Source organism: Lepisma saccharinum, chromosome 30 (assembly GCF_977018435.1).
Source record: "Lepisma saccharinum chromosome 30, izLepSacc3.1, whole genome shotgun sequence".
NCBI lineage: Eukaryota > Metazoa > Arthropoda > Insecta > Zygentoma > Lepismatidae > Lepisma > Lepisma saccharinum.
In genome coordinates this window covers 18,066,701-18,088,585 of record NC_139258.1, presented here as the reverse complement: position 1 = coordinate 18,088,585, position 21,885 = coordinate 18,066,701, and the positions used below count along the sequence as shown (strand labels likewise).

Sequence of the window (21,885 nt, the reverse complement as noted above, 5' to 3'; positions counted from 1 at the left end):
TAATTCTTGAATATTCTAAAGCAAATTTCGTGGTAAATTGATCCACATAAGTGGAAAAGAATATTTACACACCAATATTTTCAACAATTTTTAATTATTGCAATTTTCAAGTATCTGTATCAGTGGGAAACTGTAAGAATTAGCATCGGTTCAAAGTGGTATCTGCTCAGCCCTACTAAAGTATTTATTGATTCTTATATTTACAATGAACTATTGAACGACTATCAACAGAAGTTTCATATTATAGAAGCCTATGGGTACTAAATTTCAGAAATTTTTATTCACGTTAGTTTTTTGCATGGCACACAAGGTCTCTTTGCATAGGATTTCTGCAAACCTTAAATTTTCTTCTTCTCTCTCTCTTGCCTTTTTTTTCTCTTACACCAACAGCATGGTACTTTGAGAAATAGAGACAGAGAAACACAACAATCGTGAGAAGTTTTCTTCCTACCAATTTTTTGAGCAGCACAGAATGTTTGAAAATCACATTCTTGAATACCTATGCTCTAAGGCAGTGATTTCCAACCAGGGTGCTGCATGATCGGCTTATGTGTGCCGCGAGATATTTTAGGGATAAACAAAAAAAAATATTATTAGAAAGTAGGAAAAATATATATTAAAAGTTGAATTAATTACTCTCATGTCCAACAGATGGTGACAGTGATCAATGCACTTATTCCTGAGGATCAATTGGTACTCTTACATAGTTTCTGATGATCAACATTTGTTCTCCAACCATCAGTCGAAAGTCTCACATTAATAAAACAAAACCCTTTTGAGTGATTTCCTTGTAGTAATTTGATTCTATTCTGGTGTTTGTTCCTTATATTATCTTTCAATAAATCAATAATATTAGTACTGGAGTAAGTATTTAAACTCATATTTAAGGCATATGCGGCTTACTCACTATGATATAATAAAAGTTCTTAAATATACTATAAAATAAACTAATTACGATTTGTGAGTTTGTGTTTCAAGACACAACTGGTCCTTTCATCAGGTTCACAGGCGAGTAGAATCACTTCATGGCCACGTTACGAAATACCTTTTTATCCATAATTTTTACCATTACCTTACTCCTTGTCTTTTATTCTAATTGACGTTGCCATGAAGTGATTCCACTCGCCAAGATTGTAAACCTGAAGAAGGGACCAGCTGTGTCTTGAAATGTTGTTTTTTATAAAACATATACTCACAAATCGTAAGTAGTTCATTTTATAGTATTTTTTAAGTACTTTTATTAGTAAATATTTATTTGGCAATAAATTTAACTTGATTCTTATAACATATTCCTCTTCCATTTAAGATTAAAAACTGAAAAAAAAAATTCTAACAAGCGTGCCCCAAGTTTTTAACCTCTTCGGAATCCCTGCTCTAAGGTTTAACTCTGATTGACTAAAAGGAGGAAAAGTAATGTAGCATATACTCATGTATTATTGTAAAATTAATTTGAAACTCCTTTTAATTGCAGAAAGATCTGAACTTGGATGCATATCAAGGGATGAAGAAATGGATTTTGTATAGTGATTTCTTTGTACTTGGTGGATACTTGCATGCACTGAAGATATAACTGATAATTTCCAGAACAAAAATGGATGATTACCACAAGCTTACAGATGTGGAAATATTAGATGCATTTGAATGTTTGAAAGACGAGCCAGTGATAGAGCATTCTAAATTTCCTGAATCAAGTCGAAATAAAGCTGTTCATTCAAATACAAGGTAAGTTGCATCTATTCTAACTGCAACTGAAATTTTAGAGTACAATTTATGATATATACACATCTGAATCTATCCCCCCACACATTGCACATCTTGTTTACATTCTGATCATTAATAAGATAGTTGATGAATAATATTTTGAACAAATGTAGACAAGTTGTCACAATATATATCATGGTGCATTTTAACATGGAAAAACACATGAAGGCAAATATTTTATTAACTGCTTCCCTTACAAATTAATTTCTAAAATTTGGTCCGAAATTTTGGAATTTTTAAAATCCACTCCGTTTGTTCTATATTGTATGCTTGTTACATATTTTACCTGAAATATAGCTAAGAAGATAGAATATCTGTATATCTTATTTTTACAAGAAGTTTATAATGTACTGCCTCTAAAACTGTACATTAGCTGAGCTCTGAAAAACAAAACAAATCTTCCCTGCCATTTTAAACTTTTACTAAATCATTTCTTGTTTAATGTGACTGTGAAGTTGTCGGTGTAAAACTTGGATGGGATTACCAGATCACTATTAGGGAAAAGTAGGACATACTGTCCAAAAATGTAGGACTTTTAGTCAAAATGTAAGAGACACATCAGTTGCAGTAAATAATACTAGGACTTGTTAGCAAATAATGGAAAATGGACACTCTTCCAGTTTTAAAAATAATTATTTTTTCATGATAACTTAAATGCAAAATTTCCAAACTTTGTAATCATTCTTCTCAGAAGAGCCAATTTATCTCAAATTTGTCCTTGGCCTTCTTAGTCTAGTGCTTTCCAAAGAATGCCATCAAAACAAACTTGGGGGAGAAATAAATTTTTGGGGGTCATAAGTGGTTCTCGTGATATGTTCTTGGTGCCAGGTGTGGCAGTCAGTGTTTATGGACATAATGATTACCTCTGTCCCACTTGCAGAGGAAGCAAAAATATTTCATGTAACCTTGTTTCATGCATCTTATCCTGCCATGCCAATGTACAATTTACAACATTCATTCTTTGTAGCACAGGTCAAACACTCCTCCGGCTATTGTACCATATGTTTCTCACACAACGTTCAAACTTGGTGTTTTAAATGACACTTGATACACGGAAACACAAATTTTCATCTAAAGGACAAATTTCGTATTGTAATGTTATCAGTTGAGACTGGCATGTTGGTGACAACAGTGTTCTGAATTTTGTGACAAGATTTACACATATTTTCCTATAAAATCCAGGTGCCTGAGGCATTGGCAAATGTATTGGCTCTCCGTAAATGAATTTTCCAACTTAATCGAACAACAACCCCATTTGATGGACAACCTTCGGTGCAGTGATGAAGCTCATTTTCACTTGTCACTTTCTAAAGCAAGAAATCTTTAGACAAGCACCAAGGACATTAGGTGAACTGGAACTGAAGACCATCACCCATGAAATTATGAAACTCTAGCATTCAAAATCGAGAGGTGGTGAACAGACATACTGGATTTTTTGAACGTGTCACATAAACTAATTTTGAACTATGACAGCTGTAGCTGTTTTGAATGTAGGATGAACATAAAATTAGTTATACATTTTTGTTATCAGGGTGTTTCACTTGCAAGACATTCTATCATTATTATGTGTTCTCAGTAACTTGAAGAGTAAAACCATGTTGTTTGTATTGATAAGTGTCCTATGCTCACTAATGCTGTGCGCCAGGCATGATTATTGTAAATTATCTGTTGTTCATCTTTTGTTATAATTTCTAATTGCTAATCTTATGTGCTGTCATTCTAGATAAATGAACCTGTGTAACCAAATATATTGTGTAAGTTGACATTTATTCATGTTTTATACATGTGAATTATACACATTTGTTACTACAGTCTCTGGAGTTAAATTCTTACCCTATGACTTTGATGTTTCTCAGCATTCAATAATAATCATTATTTTTAATAATTATATTTTCATGTCTGATTTTTTCAGTGACGATATATCACATGGCAGTGCAGAATTGGAATGTGAGAGGGAGATTACTACTATCACATCGCAGAAAATTCACAATGAAGAATACGTCTCTTCATCTGAATTGCCTGAATGCAGTTCTTCCTCAAAAGTAGCAAATATAAACAGCAAGGAAACATCATTGCACAAACACAGCATAAGTGAATTGGGTGATATTTGTGGTGTTGGTTCTATGATATTACCAGAATCAAAGTCTGATATAACCAGAAACTTAGATGTGGCAGAACAATCGGTTGTCTGCAAATCTGAACCCAAGGAAGTGGAAAATAATTTTGAATGTGAGGAAAATAAATGTGACTTAGGAGAACTAAATGAAATGTTATTTGTGAAAACAGAAAATGTGGAAGAGGGGATAGTTGTGAAATGTGAAGCCGAAGAATTCCCAAGTATTAAAACAGAAGAGCAAAATATAATGAATGTAACAGATATGGATGTGAACAACTCAGTAGAAGATGATGATATGAGGTAAGCAACAATATCTCTATTACAATGCAGCAGTGTTAATAGATTTCTTGGAATGCTAGTATAAGAGGGTGTTCCAGAAGTATATGATGCGTTTACATCATAGTAGTACAAAAAAAAATGTTGAACTTCCCCCAATTGGGGTGGGGGTGGGGGTTATTCCATACCAAATCATCTAAATGGTCATTTTAGAAAAGTTTCATTTTTAGTACAAAGGTTGGTACTTGTTTCTAGATATCAAAACCAATGTGCAAAAAAAAAAAAAAAAAAAAATGGTCCCTGGTTCTCCTGGGGCAGCCATTTTTGCAACATGGCAGATAGCATTTTTTACCCTTGTAACAGTTTACGGAAACCTTGATATCTCCAAAACCATCAGAGCTAGAGGCCTGAAAGATAATGTACATTTTGTAGCTATTGATGTATACTTTCTATGATATCTATGTATGTTTAGCTCACAATTGCATCTTAAGTACAAAAAATATTGTAGAAATTTGGGTACTAACAGTAGTTTAAAAAAATTGATTTTTAAGCCAGATTTTTTAATTGAAGGGGTTTAGTCTAAGGCTTGAAATTATTTTTATGTGTAGACCCACCTGCAGGATGTCTACAAAAAGAAAAAATAATCGGTGCTTAAAAATGCACCCTTTTTTTGAGCATGGGCTCAAAAATGGCTGTCGAAGGTTCATGGAATTTGACAGTTTTCACGGTTAAATATAAATATCTTCAAATGGGTCCTCATGAAAAAATCTGAAATTTGTCATAAAGGAAATCCTGTGTGAGCCTAACACACAGTGAAAATCTCAACTTTTGGTCAATATGAGGTAACATGTGTGACTTAAAAATGACTTAATTTATGGTGTTTCGGAGTAAGGCTAAGCTACATGCCAAGAATATTGAAGCTTTTTCTTTTTTGAAGTTGGGTTAAAAAAGCTTAAAAAAATATAGTAACAGGATTTAAATACTTACCAGAAATTGAAATTACAAAGGTATGACAATTGAAGATTTGTGATATCTCATTGCAAAGGGTTTAATTTTTTTTGTACCCTTGGCCAGTTGGTGTTGTCAGCTTCAAAACTGAATTTATTTACTGGAACCCAAGTCTCTGCAAGTATTTTTTTTTTTAAATTAAGTCCTTTGGCCAGCAGGTTAAAAAAAAAATTACACCTTCACATCATTGTGTTCTTTGCTTCGATGCTTGACCTTTCCTAACCACCATTGTTGACTATATATACAAATCTGCAGCTGTAGATGTTTTTTTAACACATTATCTCCAATTTGCTCAAAGGAACAAACCTATGTTTCTGTCTTGTGTGAGGTATTTGTACACAACTTATAAATCTTTGTTGTAAGAAAATTTCAAACTCTCCAACTTCTTTGGATACATAATTACGTATTTACTCATGTATAATGTACACTTGTGCCTCCCCGATGGCGCAGTGGTAGCGTTGCCGCCGTGTTTATCAAGGGATTCCAGGTTCGATACCCGGTGGAGGCACATAGTGGTTCGGATGTCACTTTAAACTGTAAGTCCAGTCCTGATTAGCCTTAATGTGCATAAAGTGGACTTAAAACACCAAATCAATCAATCAATCAATAATGCACACTTTTTTCCAAAACTTTTACCCCCCAAAACTGTAATGTGTATTATGAACGGAATAATTCGCTCATCCAACATGAAACCACATATGTTACCACTATGTCACTGTGTGTAACACATACATATCAACAAGGGCAGGTTGAATATCTTTAATAATAATTTTTAAAAAAGGTAAAGTGCTCCCCTGTGCTTAGCACCACACCATGAAGGCGTATAGGGGTGTGGGGGTAACACCCCACACTCTCTTGATCTGGTCGTGAGTGGGGGTGATGTGATCAGCATCATGCCCCTGACTGCCTTTACCCCCCAGGGTTTCCCCCAGGTACCCACCCATGTTATTCGACGCTGGGTGGGCACCGGGGCTGCTTTTTTTTTTTTTTTTTTTTTTTGAAGAAAGACACTTTAAAAGTGAAATGACCATTTTCCATGATTTTTCACTTAGTAATGGAACATTTTGTGTTTTCTGGCAGAATTCGAGCATGCACCTCCCGTCACATGGGATGTGTATTAGCGGTATTTGTCGGGCGAGAAATAATAGAAAATATATTCTTGAGTGCTGCAAATGCATAACACATTTGATCATGCTTTTTTCTACTACATTCCCGATGACATTGTGGTAATGTAGCCTTGTAATCAAGAGGTCCCGGGTTCAAATCCCAGTGGAGGCACAGGACACAGTGGTTCGGATCCCACTTTAAACTGTAGGTCCAGTCCCGATTAGCCTTTCTGTGCATGAAGTGGACTAAACAAATCATAAAATCATTTCTTCTACTACAGAATAAACATGGTGGTTATGGAGGTTAAAACTTTGGGATGCTAAACACAGTGGATGGAGAGAGGGGAGGTGGTGTGGGTTGTATACACAAGACAATATTTTCCTCTTGGTCCACATAGCAACAGGTGACTTCATTGAGTAGGTATGAGGTCATTTGCTCTTTATCAGCCAGCTTTACGACCTACAACTAAGAAAGCCATTTCTTGAACTTGAATTGCACTGTCCATTATATACAAGATATAATTGTTTGTCGCTTTTCCTCATCAAAAACAAGGGTGTGAATTCGCAGACACACATTATACTTGCGTAAATACATTATATTCCACCCGTCAAAAAATTAAAACAGTGCCCTGAGGTGCAAGGATTTCTTTGAGTAAGGTGTCACCAATGCTTTCACGTGCATTTTTTTTTCCATGTGCAGAAGCAAAGAAATTCCACTCTCCATCAAAACCAAAATCCATTTGATGATGGCACAGATTAGCAAAATTCTTTCTACTTTTGTATGCCAGGGTGTCTACTAGTCTAAAAATCCTTGAAATCCTGGAAAAATCAGATAATTTACTTTTTCTGGAAGTGTCATGCAAATATACTCTCTTTCTGGAAGAATCAACATTTTTGCAGTAGTACATTGAAAGTAGTTTTTTTAAACAAACAGATTAAAAAAGGACAAGCAAGAAATAATAATTTGCTGTGGACAGACTATGCTAATTTGATTTACTGAGAGTATTACCAGCAGTTACATTAGAAATTTTGTATTAAATACACTAGGAAAAGGCCACATTTTGAACTGTCTCCTTATAGAAATCGACTACATTCAGTGTCAATTGGAATTTACCACTTTCTTGTTGCAATTCATGGGTTGTGTTTGGTAGATACTAGGAATACAGATATTATTACTAAATTTTCCTATAATTATGTATTATTTATGCTGTGATTTTGTGTAAAGAACAATTCTTTGTTAACCATTGGTCAGTGTATGACAAGTATTCCATAAAAGCTCACCACGGATACCCCTATCTAACATTCAATTTCTGCTCAGTTTCTTGTTATCACTTTACATGTGAAATGAATATTCTAAATAAAGGTAAAGTCGGATTGTAAGTGTGGTGTTAGCTATGCACATGTTTAAATTGCCGTAATAACTTTAATCTGGAAATTTTTTGTTATTGGTCTGGAAAGCCAGGGAATTTTGTGGAAAGGTAGACATTCTGTATTCCTGTGCATCACAATCACTCAAGTACAGTACTATCTGCCTCAAAAATATTGAGCCCTCTGTTTACATGCTTGTAAAATAATACTCCGTGTATTCCATTTCCATAAACAGCCTACCTGCAGTAGCTCTACACATAACAAAAATACAAGCCTTTGACTAAATCCCTTCATTTAAGAAATCGTGCTTAAAAATCAAATTTTTTAACTATTGTTACCCAAATTTCCACCATAATTTTCATACATAGGATGCAATTTTGAGCAAAACACTGACATTATAGAAAGTATACTTTATTAGCTACAAAGGGGATTTTGTTTCAGGGCTCTAGCTCTAATGGGTTTTGAGATATTAAAGTTTCCGTAAACTGCTACATGTGCAAAAAATGCCATCTTCCATTTTTATATATTAGTTCTGATATCTTGAAAACATGCACAAACCTTTGAAATAAGAATGATTTTTTTTCTAAAATGGTCATTCAAAATTGAACGATTTTCAAATGGAGCTATCGAAGCAGGGAGAGGTGGTAGAGTTGAAAGTAGGGTGGCATTGAACTCGCTCGGACATGCCATTTTCGACACGGTTCAGATCGGATCGGCTGGGCTTGGCACAGGGTGACAGCAGTACATGCAGTGTCAGCTGCACTCATCATAAGGATGGCGTCTTCATGTTTGCAAAAATGGCAAGCCTGTTCCTGGTTAAGGTTGAATGTAGTGGATAATCTTCTTCGGGTAACTTCTGCACGATCACAAGTTTGTACAGATGGAAATCCAAATCCTTGTGTAAGATTCGCTGTACTGCTCTCACTCAGCCTCAATTCGACAGAATGTCACTGAGCAGAAAGTTATTGTTCGTGTTATTGTTTCTGACAAATTAAACACATTGAAACATAACAAGCAGCCTTATTTTTCCCGACGAAATTCCCTCTCGCTGAATGTTAACAAATGGATGCAACAGGCAGGTGGCACCACCCAACCTGGTGGTCGCCGCAAGCTATTTTGGCTTCAGCTGAAATCACACGCTCCGTCTATTTATTCTTGCTGTCACCCCATGCCGAGCTGATCCGAACCATGCCGAAAATAGCATGGCTGAGCGAGTTCAATGCCACCCTACTTTCATCTTTACCCCCTCTCCCTGCTTCGAAATCCCCATTTGAAAACCGTCCATTTCCCTTGACACACCCTTTATATATGTGTGTGTGTGTGTTGGGGAAGGAGGGAGAAAAACCACCTTTCAATTCATTTATGCTATATTATCTCTTCTTTAATACCACATAATAAATATGTTCTCAGTAACTGAGGGTAAAGGTGTGCTGCATCGTATTGATAACCATTATTTTCAATTATTATATTTTCATGTCTGATTATTTCAGTGACGATATATCACATGGCAGTACAGAATTGAAATGTGAGAGGGAGATTACTACGGCGGAACTAGTAGCGAAACACTCAGTTGTCAGCAAATCTAAACCCAATGAAGTGGAAAATACTCTCGAATGTGAGGAAAGTCAATTTGACATAGGAGAACACAATGAAATGTTATTTGTGAAAAGAGAATATGTGAATGAAGGAATAGTTGCTGAAGAAATCCCAAGTATTAAAACAGAAGAGCAAAATATAATGAATTTGAACCACCCAGTAGAAGATGAAGATAATAATACCAGGTAAGCAGCAATCTCTACATTGCAATGTAGCAGTGTTAATAGTCCTGTTTGGGATGATAACATAGGAGGGTGTTTCAGAAGTATATGGTGTGCTTAACCTTTCGTGGACAAATGGGAAGCTGGCTTCCAAGGAAAATGTGGCAGGGATTGATGTGCCATTTCTTGAAAACTACACATGATATTTTAGTCCTCTTTTGTTTGTTGATCTGTATACATGTCAAGGCATGACATACTCAAATTTAAAAAAAACAATATATTCATTGCCACTATTATTAATGAAGGGAGGTTGAAAAAGACCGCTGGTTCCCTCTGGGTATTCTGGCTTTTTGCTGATATATATTTCCCTTTTACATGTTTTACAATGAGAGGAAAATAACACTTTCACAATGTGCGACAATTTGGGGTGGAGGGGAAAGTGCTCAAGTTTCAAAATTTCTACAAAATTATGACTTCCTGAAGTGTTGCATAATTTCCATTTTTGAATGTTGGGGAAGGAAGGGGGGCATTACAAATTTTCAGAGAATGATATTTTGTTGTGCTTCATTCCAACGCTAGAAGCAAAATTCTGGAAATCTTTCCTGTAAGCTGGCAACATTACCTCTCTCACGCATTGTTATTATTTTCTCCAAGAAATACCTGCCTATTTTCAATGAAACTTTGCAGTCTTGTAGCATGTACCACTTCCACATGCTACATTTTTCATTCACTTTGGTCTATTGTAGTGGTTACATGCCAAAAAACATTCTTTATTATTATTTCCTTTTTCTTCCTTTAACTTTCATTTTTGGGAGGTGCAATGAGGTTATGGTTTATGAAGATTGTGTCTCATATGTATGTCTAAAGCTCGCGGAATGTGTTATAACCGAGAAATTAGTGATTTTATATGGTATCAGTTATGATGTAATGATTGACATTATTCTTCGAATATACACGTGCGAGAAAGTTGAAATACTTAGTGGGTTGGGAAGTTTGTGTTTCATATGAACATTTATCGTTGTTTTTAGGATGCCGAGATGCGTTATAAGTGAGTAATTATCACTTTTTTATGGTTTGATTTATGACATCAGCGACCCACTTGTGAACTGTTATCTGCTGTTATTGCCATACAGGTGCAGCTGTCACGTGCTTATCCTAGAGGTGAAGATCATAAGTGGGAACTGCATGTTTTTTCTTGTGCATAATGAAATTTGCTTCAAAGCAATTGGTGAAAGTAGTTATTTTGCATTCTTGTTAGGCTAAGTGTGTTAGTTTTCATGGTGATAGTAATTATATGTTATTCTTTGATTCCTTCATGTTTTATTGTATGTATAATGAAAATTGCATGTAAAGAAGTGATGAAAGTGTTCTCCGAGATGCGAAAAGTTGGACATGCCGTGGTCACATTTTTTAGCTAAACATCTGTTTGTGGTTTCCACATGTTGAAATAGGGCATCATATAACATTGAACTCTGTAGATTGAAACACAAAAAGTCAAGATTTTCGAGGGTATACAGTCGGTCACAAGCCCCGATGTACTTTATCAAAACGCCTGGTATTGTGCAATTAACCAATTGCTGATCCACATATAGTCTTAGTACCTGTATACCTCAAGAAGAAGATGAATATTTGAAATGTATGTGCAGTCACTTACGAACCATCACAAAGGTCTTTCCACCCATCTGCTTGCAGACTGACGTTACTGTCAAACTTCCTCCTCTATTTGTAAACTTGCTGGAGTGGTAAGCATGCATAGACACATTGAATTTTCATTTGTAGAATGTCTAAGTTTTAGGCTTCCAGAGGGCAAGAAACCACTACTTGTTGCTGGTGCATATGTATACAGGAGGTGCCATCTTTATAGTGGCAAAAATGGTGTCATGAAGCTTCCTTGAGCAGTGTTGCATTTGAGTTGTCGGACCTTTAAAATTTTAATTTGACTCTCCCTCGTATGAGTGATATAAATATATCACTTATATTTATATAGATATAAAATAAAAGCATGATAAAAGAAGAGCGTACTCATACTTCGTCATGAAAACACATGCATGGCACCTTTACTTTGATGTGGTGTACTGTGGTGGCATCACTTTGACAGAGCTGCACAAGGCAACACAGTCATAATATTACACTAATATTTCATCATAAAACACGTGGCGGTATCACTTTTACATAGTGACATGACAATACACTTGTTTCGCGTCAACCCTTTGATAGAACTCATAAGTCAAGAGCTTGACTGCTATTCTGGAGGGGAGACATTGGCCAGGAAATAGAGTTTACTGTTATGTATTCCGCACCACAGTTAAATCATATCATACAAGAAATAAACTCCTATTTTACATAACAACATTGATCCCACTTGTATTGTTATTCCACTACAAAGACATGGGCATCGCTTGCCATCTGTTTTATTTAGCCTTGTTCTTTCTCTATTTTTGGGTCCATGAAAATAGGGAGGGAGAGAGTTTGGTATGCACGATTTGCATGTCAAAGCACAAGTGTGAGGTCACATACTCAGTCATGCATGTGATGTTGTGGCCGTCTGCATTGCTCTGAAGTTAATCAAGAGAATTTACTGATTCGTTGTTACAGGTCGTCGAATGTAAAGCTTTCTCTTTCATCTCCTGTCTACCTGCAGTATAGAGTTTATCTCTCAGGTCGAAAATTCTCTGGATATAAGGGGCAACCCTTTGGGAAGACAACCAAATATCAATCTCTTTCCATGTAGTACACACAGGATTGCAATTTGCAGACCAATGACACACTGACTTTTGCACTCACAGCCCGGATAGTCCTCTGTGGAACTTCTGTGCTGTCCATGTGTGTTTCTGATTTAAAAGTGGCAGAAAATTACTGCGATAAACAAGTTCCAGTAGGGTTGGAGGTTTTTTTAACTGGCAGTTGGTTTCTTTTTAAGCACGGTTGCAGCAAGAATAGTTTTGTGAGCTGCAGAGAAAACTCTTGAAAAGTGTTCTGTCTGCCTTAAACAGCCAGACAACAGACTTTCAAAGTATAGTAAATTATGAGTGTAACAAAAATTGACTTTATATTTGATCCTTTAGTATATTTGATATTATGTTCCATTGATAGACTGTGTCGATAAAACGAGTGCTGCCTTATGTTTGTTACTTCCTGTCCCATCAGTCCTGAATTGAGATTAAGGGAAGAAAGGTATATCTGTTTTACCTATCTCTGGTAAAGTGAACCAATTGTTATGTGAATAAGTAAGATGGTGTTACAAGTGCATAGAAGTAAAATTAAAAATGAGCCAACTATTATTTCACTTCGGTAAAAAAAAAAAAAAAAAAAAGGTAAAGTGTTCCCCTGTGCATAGCACCACGCATTCTGCCAGTTATAGTATATTCAATGCCGTAGATTAGTGTATAAATTTTTGTTCAATGTGAGCTATAGGTGCTCGCCAAAGTTAAGTTCTTTGTAAAACTACATCCGCTTCTCTTAAATGTTGTAGATGGAAAAGTAAATCATTAGTGTTCTCTGTAAACATATCAGTCTCACTTATAATAAAGATCCAAGGTAATTCAGTGAGAATTTTCCTGAAATGTTTAGAAAAGCATTGGAATGGAATATATTATGTTATTCCACAGGGTGGCTACTCACCAGGAATTCCGTGAATTATGCATGAGTTATTGACTCCGGGAATTATGCATAAATTCTACTTGAATTTTTCTCCGTAGACATGAAAAATTACAACTTTTATTAATCCAAATCCTATTCAAATTATACATGTATTTATAAATGCCCTGAGGCAAGTTTTACAAAGTTGAGCTTTCATTTTTATCTTGGAACGCAACAAAAGAGTGCGAAAAATAAAACAATTCTCTCAATCTGTTTACTTTGTTACTGTCCTTTCTAGAGCAATCTGACAGATGAAAGATTATTGCAAGATAAGTTGAAGTTTATTAGGTAAATTTGAGTTTGAGAATTAACAATTTTTTGTAGATTAGTACACATATGGTTCAAATACTGCAATTTATCCATGATTAATTTCAGGTTGTCATATGTTCCTTTCAAACATAATGAATAAGCAAGAGGGATTGGCAGTATGTCATTACCATTTTTTAGTAAAACTGCTTTAAGGCTTCTCACTGAACTATCGATTAAAAAAATGCCACTCTGAAGGGTTATACTGAATGCCAATAGCATGGAGCAAGCCTTCAACATTGTTACGATAAGCCATATCTTCATGTGTGGTAAAATATTGCATCAAATTCTTCTCCTTTAATCGGGAACCAAAGAGCTCTGCACTAAGTTTTGGCAAATCCAGGTCTGTCACCAAATAATTCAGCTCACTTTGACTGAACTGCTGAGGTGCCCGTGATGTGCCTGGTTCACTGTAATTCTCGTCACTGCCAGGAGACGAATCGGAAGATTCATGTTCCATGCTTTCAGGAGGTTTTGGTATCGGCACTTGCTCACTGTGAGCCATTTGGCAGATAGCAGAATCAACTTATCAATCAACATATTTTACTCAAACAGAAATAACAATCTGTTGTATGGTCTCGAGGTGCCATCCAATACATTGGATTCCTGAAACTCAAACTTTTTCGTTTGCCTTTTAACCACTGAAACACATTAACAGTACATGTAGTGCAAACCATGTGTGGTGCTTACCTTGGTTACCGACGCGAACACCGAAGTATGAAAATAAGCATCTCTGTAGCGTGCCGTAATGTTCCTTCTTCGTTTCGTCGGAGTGTACAGTCTACACGTGTAGCAGAAACAATTAGTCACTGCTGACACAAGAAAGTTCACCACAGAACCACAAGCAATATGTCCACAAATGTCAACCACAAACAAACTGGAGTGATCTTCCAACAACTAATGCTGCCGTGGTGTGGGCAAACAAAAGAAGTCTACAACTTGTGGCTCCTCTATGCGGAAATCTTGGAAAACATTAGGAAATAACGCCTCTCACAATTTTATGTCTGGCAATTTTACACAAGGTGAAATTGTTTGTTATGCAATCTACTTGGAGGAAACCTAATTTCAAATTGGCCTAGGAAGACCTGCATGATAAGGTGCTAGTCTCTGATGATCTAATGTTATTCCCAAAAAACTTTACTGAAGATACAGTTTCTATGAGTACATTGTCTATGCATAGTGTTTGTGACTCAAAATCCATGTTTCGGATTGTATTGAATATCATAAATTTTGTTTTATTGTTGTTTATTATTAATCTGTGTGAAGTTAGGTATTGTGCCTGTTGGTTTATGGGGATGTGTATGTGTATGTTATAGGGACATTTGTACATTTTGTCCGGTGTGTTTAATTTGCAAATCATCTAGAGGAAAAAGTCTACGAATCATTAACTCTTGCAAATTCAAACATATCTCATGATGTGTGCCTATTTTCATGGTTTTGGGTCAGAAATATTACAATATACAAACTTCCACAACAGTCTGTGAAATATTCTGAGTATACGTATGAATGCCTCTCCTGTCTAAAGTGGGAAGGGTGTTAGAGTTTTGTCCCATCACATCCGAGCGAGGTGTTCACAGAATCCTTACATTTTATGCTAAATATACAATATAAGGTGAACATTGTATTTCTTTAGGGTGTATACTTATTTTGTTGTTCAATTCAGATTTATATAGTTTTTGTCGTACTGTAACCCTCCTGTCAGCGTTACCGGTGTTACCAGACATGTCATCCAAGAAAACATTGGTGATGAAGTTATGGAAATAGGGATATAATTGGGTCTGTGATATCAATTGTTGTGGTTTCTTGGCAAGCACATGGGTTCAGGTATCTTCACCAGATTGAACCCATTATAGTGTTTTAAATTAGGTTTCTTTGTTAATTCAATATACATTTTCAGTCACTGAACAGATTTCTATACACAGTAAGCAGATGACACGCATTGAATGAAAAGGCATAGTTACAAAACATGCAAATAACCACAAACTATCAAACATCAACTACCAAAATGTGTTTTAAACAAGTCTGAAAAAAATGTGTAAAAAAAAGTGTTTTAAACATTTGAAACATTTGTGAAACAAACAAAGCCATGTGTTTTAATTGTTTAAAATACTTTTGTTTTAAACATGCCAACCCTACACCTCAGAGCTTTCAATTTAAGGCAAAACCAAGACTTCCAAAGTTGTAAGGCTATCGTTGCACTCAAAATACGATTTGCAATGTTGATACGATACTTGTTAATATATATTTTTTTTGTCGCCTGTACAGATTTAAATAATGAAGTAATGGAAGGAGGAGCGAGAGAGGAAGGGAAAGCTATGCTTTGTAATAAATCATTCTTCTATTAAATTTCCCGGCTGCCCATGTGGGAGATTAATGAAATAGGTCTTCTAGTGTGCTTGTTGCCATCATGGCATTCGAAAAATATTGTCTCTAATCATCATCATCTAACCATTGTGCCATGAAGACAATTTCGTCCTCATTAAGTACGTGGAGAATGGGTCCATAGTTTCTTATTCTGTGTACATAACGAATACATGCATTTTGAATTTTCTAATATTTTTATTGCCAGTTTTTTGTTATTCTTGGCTCATAAACTGCATCACAGTATCAAACAGGGGGAAGATAAAAGAATGAACTAAGTATAACTTGATCTTAGACAAGAGGAAGTGTGCCATACGATGGAGGCTTTTTTATATTGAATACACCTTGTCACATTTTTTGTATCACATTCTGATCAATCAAGCTGCTGGTTCATGACCAGTCCTAAGTGTTCAAGAAAATTTAATAAGTCACTAATGTTAAAATGTTTCAAGATACTGCTGATTCCGATAATGGTAAATGTATATTTGTTTGAATTTATCTAGTTGCTTATGAACTTGAAATCTTATTTCAAATGTGTGATGGCATCTTGCAACTTTGAAATATGTGTGGATATATACAACGACGTGTCATGGGCATAATAGTGAACGTTGAAGTGTTTCACTTATGTGACTAATCAGCGGCCGAGGATATAGCCCTTATGAACCCAAGCTCGCATGTTTAGTACGGAAATTGGCTCATTTCTCTTTACCCGCTGTTTTATTTCACAAAGTTTCAAACCACCAGAGTGCTGTAGGCAAGGATTTATGGTCAGAAGGAGCTTATGTGGTAGAATGTCAGCCTTACTAATGTCTAGCAACACCAAAAGTTAAAATGTTTGATCCATTGAGCGTCATTGGTGTCATTTAAGAGCATGGTTTGCATTGTGTGGTGAGGGCAAAAACCATACTGCAGCCACACTATGATGGGAGGGGGTTCAGGGTTTGAATCCCCTACTGGCCATGGGTGTTCTTTGTGAGTGTCCCTTTCAATTTCTTCATGTAATTAGTCAAATCTGCAAAGAAACCAGGAAACCAGAAAAAAAAAAGAAACCAGGTTCTGCTTTTTTACGGGTGGTAATTAGCATTGCCTGCTTCCAAGAATCTGGTAATGTTCCTGCAAAGACTGAATAATTGATATTGTGTGTTAGCGGTGGGAGGATATAATAAAGATAACTTGATCAACTTTTCTGATGTACAACCTTTGTCTGGAAAGTTCCGAAAATATTGTACTCGGCAATTATTTGTCCTGGGTACCTTCAATGTATCCAGAAAACACTTTCAAGGTCACAGCAAGAGCTGCAATCTGCAACTGGCACACATCTGCCAACGCTTCTGCAGGTTCTGCTAGCATGCAGAGAAAGCCTCTTCCGGGATGCTGTGTAGCTCAGCAGTCGGGAAGGTCTGGATAGTTGCAACGTCTCGATGCCATGACTCGTTCATTGCCTTTTTCAACCGTGGAAAGAGAAACGCATCACACGGAGACATCAGTGGAATATGGAGGGTGTGGATGAGCTGTTATTTTCTGTTTTGTCATAAGTTCCTGGACAGGCACAATGATGTGTGAATGCGCCTTATCATGCAAGCAATACCATTATCCTGAAGCCCCTAGGTCGCGTCATCATAGCCTAAATGCCTCCAGGAAACGTTTCAACACACTCACTTAGAGATTTTGGGTTTATTGTTTCACCTGAACCACGTTGTCATCATTATGGGTTGTTGATGGTCATCCGGAGAGGGGCAGCATGTTTCTGTAGCTAAATATGTTAATCGAATCTCTCATATATTTTTGTAGAGACGAATTTTATAGAATATCGAGAATTTTGCATTATATTTTACTTCTGATACATACAGTGTATTGAAACATCTTTTTCAGGAAAGTAGAAATGACCTTATTCGAACATGCTCGGTGCCAAAACAAGTTAACTGGAAATGGAAACTTGAAAAATCATCTGGAAATTCACGATGGAATTAATCCATATGAATGTCCTCATTGCAAAAATGAATTTACCACATGTGGAAGTTTGAACGATCATTTGAAAATTCATAAAGGTATTCGTGCATACGAATGTCGTCACTGCAAGAAAAGTTTTTCCCGCAGTGGAAACTTAAGAACCCATTTGAGAATTCACGAAGGTATTCGTCCATACGAATGCGCTCATTGCAAAAAACGTTTTACCCAAAGAGGACATTTAGAAATTCATTTGAGAATTCACGAAGGTATTCGTCCATTTGAATGCCATCAGTGCGAAAAAACTTTTACCCAAAGTGTAAACTTAAGAAGTCATTTAAGAATTCACGAAGATATTCGTTCCTATGAATGCCCTCAGTGCAAATTATGTTTTGCCAGAAGCGGAAACTTAAAAAAACATTTGAGAATTCACGAAGGTATTCGTTCATACGAATGCCCCCAGTGTCAAAAAAGGTTTTTTAGAAGGGGATACTTGATAGCTCATCTGAATATTCATGAAGGTATTCGTCCATTCGAATGCCCTCATTGCAAAAAACGTTTTAGCCGAAGAGGAAACTTAAGAAATCATTTGAGAATTCATGAAGGTATTCGCCCATACGAATGCTCCCAGTGTCAAAGAAAGTTTACTGAAAGAGGACACTTGAAAAGACACCTGATAATTCACGGTGGTATTCGTCCCTACGAATGCCCTCAGTGCAAATTACGTTTTACCAGAAGTGGAAACTTAAAAAAACATTTGAGAATTCACGAAGGTATTCGTTCATACGAATGCCCTCAAAACTAAAAGTTTTACCTTTAGTAAGACCTTAAAATTGTAAAAATAGTTTTTCTCAGTGCAAAGAGACAGACAGTTACAGATCAAACTTAAATTAGAGGCATTTAATAATATCGCGTACCATTCGTCCATACAAATACCCTAGGTTATAAAAGAAGTTCATGAAAGTATACACTTTGAAACATCATCTGAAATACAAGAATGTTCGCAGTGCTAGAAAAAAAATGTTCAATCTATGTGAATGCTTTAGATTTGATAATTTATGAAGGTGTTCGTGCATACGAATGTCCTCAGTGCTGAGAGATTTACAAAAGGATTAAAATTTTAAAAAATACATTCGAACATTCACGAGGGTGTTTGCCATACGAATGCTGTCAGTGCAAAAAGAAATTTTCTCAGGGGAAACTTGACGTAAAATTCTCATTAGAATTCGTCCTTCACAAATACCCACAGTGCAAATAGAAATTTACTCTAACCTTGAAGATTTCATTCCAACATTCACATGGCAATTCACTGAATTCAGGACATTTGAAATTTTATGAATAATTTGGTTCATACAAAAACAGTCCTTGCAAAGTTACATTTTCTTGAAGTCTGCGTAAAGAATAGTGTTTGAATTAATGAATGTTCGACATTAGAAAAGAATTTGACAAGTCACGGAAATGTATTGCCATGAATGTAATTAATTTAGAAACATAAATTTGTTTAAATATCAAAGGTATGTTTCAAGATTCATAGTGAAGGGTCGAGTAAATTCATTAAGTGCTTTTACGAATTTATTAATGCTGTATGTTTGCAATCAATGGAGCATTACCGTATTAGAAAATACACATTTGTGTACTAAAATACAACGAATTTCTCATACATGAACTATAGAAATCTATTTGTAAGCTCAAAACTTCATTTGATCGTATCAGATCAGTTTGTTGATATATGTTGCCTCCATGAAAATTGTCAGGTGGGATTTTATGTTTTTTCTTCAGTGTTTGGGTAATCACGAAGATGTGGGGGTGACCCTTTTCGATGACACGCTGTCACTCTAATATCAACCTCATTTCCACTGATCACCATGGACTGCATTTTGCAGAACTAACGGGACTGTGGCGTATGAACCCATGGCCAGTAGAATCTCTGGGACTTTCTTCTGTGTTGTCACAACATGAATTACAATATAGAGTACAGGAATGTCCAGAGTACATCTTACATATGTCTTTGAATATTCGTGCTGAAGATCTGAATATCCAAGAAATAAATGTACAGGGATATATGGTAGATATCAGTTGAAATCTATGTCTGCCCAGGCCAGTCCATAGATCACCCATTAAGGATAAATCTTCTACATTCTGTGAATAATTTTTGGTATGTTTTTGACATGAACTATTAGACATCCTTATTTGGTTGTGGTTATTATTTATCTGTTACTAGGATATTTCCACATTTATTTTGAATAGGGAAGGAATAGTCCCAGACTAGATTTAGATGCTTCGATAATCTCGTCCATGCATGTTCCACCTTTGCTATCCTATTTCTCTCTCTCTCACACACACACACACCCAGAAATACACAAGCGTGCACACAATGTGTTTTTTATTCAAGTACATCCAAGATAAGCAGAAGATGCAATGTTTTTGGGCACTAACTCGGCTAAGCATCACCACGTGCGAGATGAACACTGACGTAGAGAATGAGCCAAAAAATCATGTTGCGTCTGGCTTTCTGTGCTTGCCTGGCTCGTTTGACAGACTATGCACGCTTTTATTCTTTCGGGTGATATTTTTGAGTCCTGTCAACTGAATTGGTAGATATTGACTGCGTTCCAAGGACGGAACGGCTGTGGGGCAGCTCGCTTGCGAGCACAGAAACTCCTACCTGAAAACCCAAAGCAATACAAATTATGTTTTTTATTCAACAGAATAAAACCCAACACTTCAAGATTCATCTTTTAGCCAATATTTTTTTCCCCTTCCTAAATTATTCACAACTTTCCCCGACTCTTCACAAGAAAATTGCACCAGATTAAGCTTCAAGAAGCCGGCGCACGTTTGCTTTCTGAACTTCTGTTCCTACCTTCTCCCCAGTGAGCAGGAGAGACAAAAGTCAAAAGTCAAACGAAGGAAGATGGTAATTGGAGCACCCTCGGCTTGCGAACCCGATAAATATAATCTTGGTTGGATGTTACAGAATTGTGAACAGATGGCAGCTATTGTTTATGGTGCGGAGGGTACTAGAACCAAATTTTCTGCTCTTGCAGGTATTTTGTTTCTAATTTAGTTTAGGTGTTATATCCCGACTCCTACTCTGTACTGAGAGCAAACAAGTAGCAGCAAAAATATAAAGCAGAAGGTCATTGTTCTATTATAATAATAATTCTTAAAGTCTTTAATATTTTTCCCAGTGTTGGCGATTGGGTTACAAAACCGGGATGTAGCAAGGTTCCAAAATGGGGGGGCAAAGACAGTTTATTGCCCTTTGTAGATAAGGTTTAGCACAGTGCGGGGCAAAAGTGGCGCAAAGTGGGACGGCCAGTTCCCCCCCTTAATCGCCGCCACTATTCTTTCCAAATATCTTGGTCTTTGCAATATATTTTGCGAAAATTTTTAGTGGGAAACTCCCTCTGCAGTTGTAAACCTTATAAACACAGTCAAAAAAGTTTTGCATCACCCGAGCAGTGATGAAAATATCATCCGCAACATGCCAAAGCGGACAAGAACCGATGAAGCAGAGCTCATTGTGCGAAGTAACGTGGTCAACGTGCAATAGCAATCACCACAGACGACTACCGGAGTCGGCAAGTGCATGCGTGTGTTCGAGCGTAACACCACGGTAGTCGGCGAAGATTAGTTAGGTGTTCCTTGTGTCCAGTTAGCGAAGGCGAGAGAGCACCTGTGTGCAAGGCATACCTAGGCATACAATAGTGCAGTTTGATCCGGCAAGGATCATCATGCTACTGCAGACTGGCATGTCACAATGGGCCGTAGGTAGGGCTGTTGGAGTGGCGCAAAGCGATGACTGTAGGACCTGGAGGCGGTATACTGCCACAGGAACAGTAGCAGATCGTCCACGGGTCACAACACCAGCACATGACCGCTATGTACGACTCTCAGCTCGGCGACAGAATACCATGACGGAAGGAACATCACTCATGCCCTCCATGCAGCCTCTACTGTGCATGTGTCAAACCAAACTGTAACACACTCCGAAAAAGTGGTTTACGTTCCAAAAGACCTCTCCGGCTCCAGTACCTGTTGCCACGACATCGGTACGACCGTGTGCATTCGGCCCGTGCACATCAAAATTGGGGACCCGATTATTGGGCTCATGTGCTCTTCACCAATGAATGTAGGCTCTGTCTAAGGCCAGATTCACGAAGAGGACGGTTGTGGCGAGGGCCTGGACTGCAAGAGGAGGAATCCATACCAAGGAGGAGGAATCATGGTGTGGGCA

At 36.8% G+C, this 21,885-nt stretch overlaps 1 protein-coding gene across 2 annotated transcripts in view; it reads left to right on the top strand.

Annotated features, from left to right (window-relative positions):
- The window catches only part of LOC145981883 (phospholipid scramblase 1-like), an 87,336-nt gene extending 67,854 nt beyond the window's left edge, over nucleotides 1-19,482 (top strand). The window contains exons 2-5 of one of the 2 annotated variants that reach the window (XM_083115364.1): nucleotides 1,472-1,722; nucleotides 3,674-4,177; nucleotides 9,126-9,416; nucleotides 17,571-19,482. In XM_083115364.1, the coding sequence (XP_082971490.1) occupies nucleotides 1,592-1,722; nucleotides 3,674-4,177; nucleotides 9,126-9,416; nucleotides 17,571-18,450 (1,806 nt within the window). In that variant the 5' untranslated portion in view covers nucleotides 1,472-1,591 and the 3' untranslated portion in view covers nucleotides 18,451-19,482. Of the gene's footprint in view, nucleotides 1-1,471; nucleotides 1,723-3,673; nucleotides 4,178-9,125; nucleotides 9,417-17,570 lie in introns of those variants that run through there. The other variant, XM_083115365.1, reaches the window with a different exon arrangement.
- The last annotated feature ends 2,403 nt before the right edge of the window (nucleotides 19,483-21,885 follow it).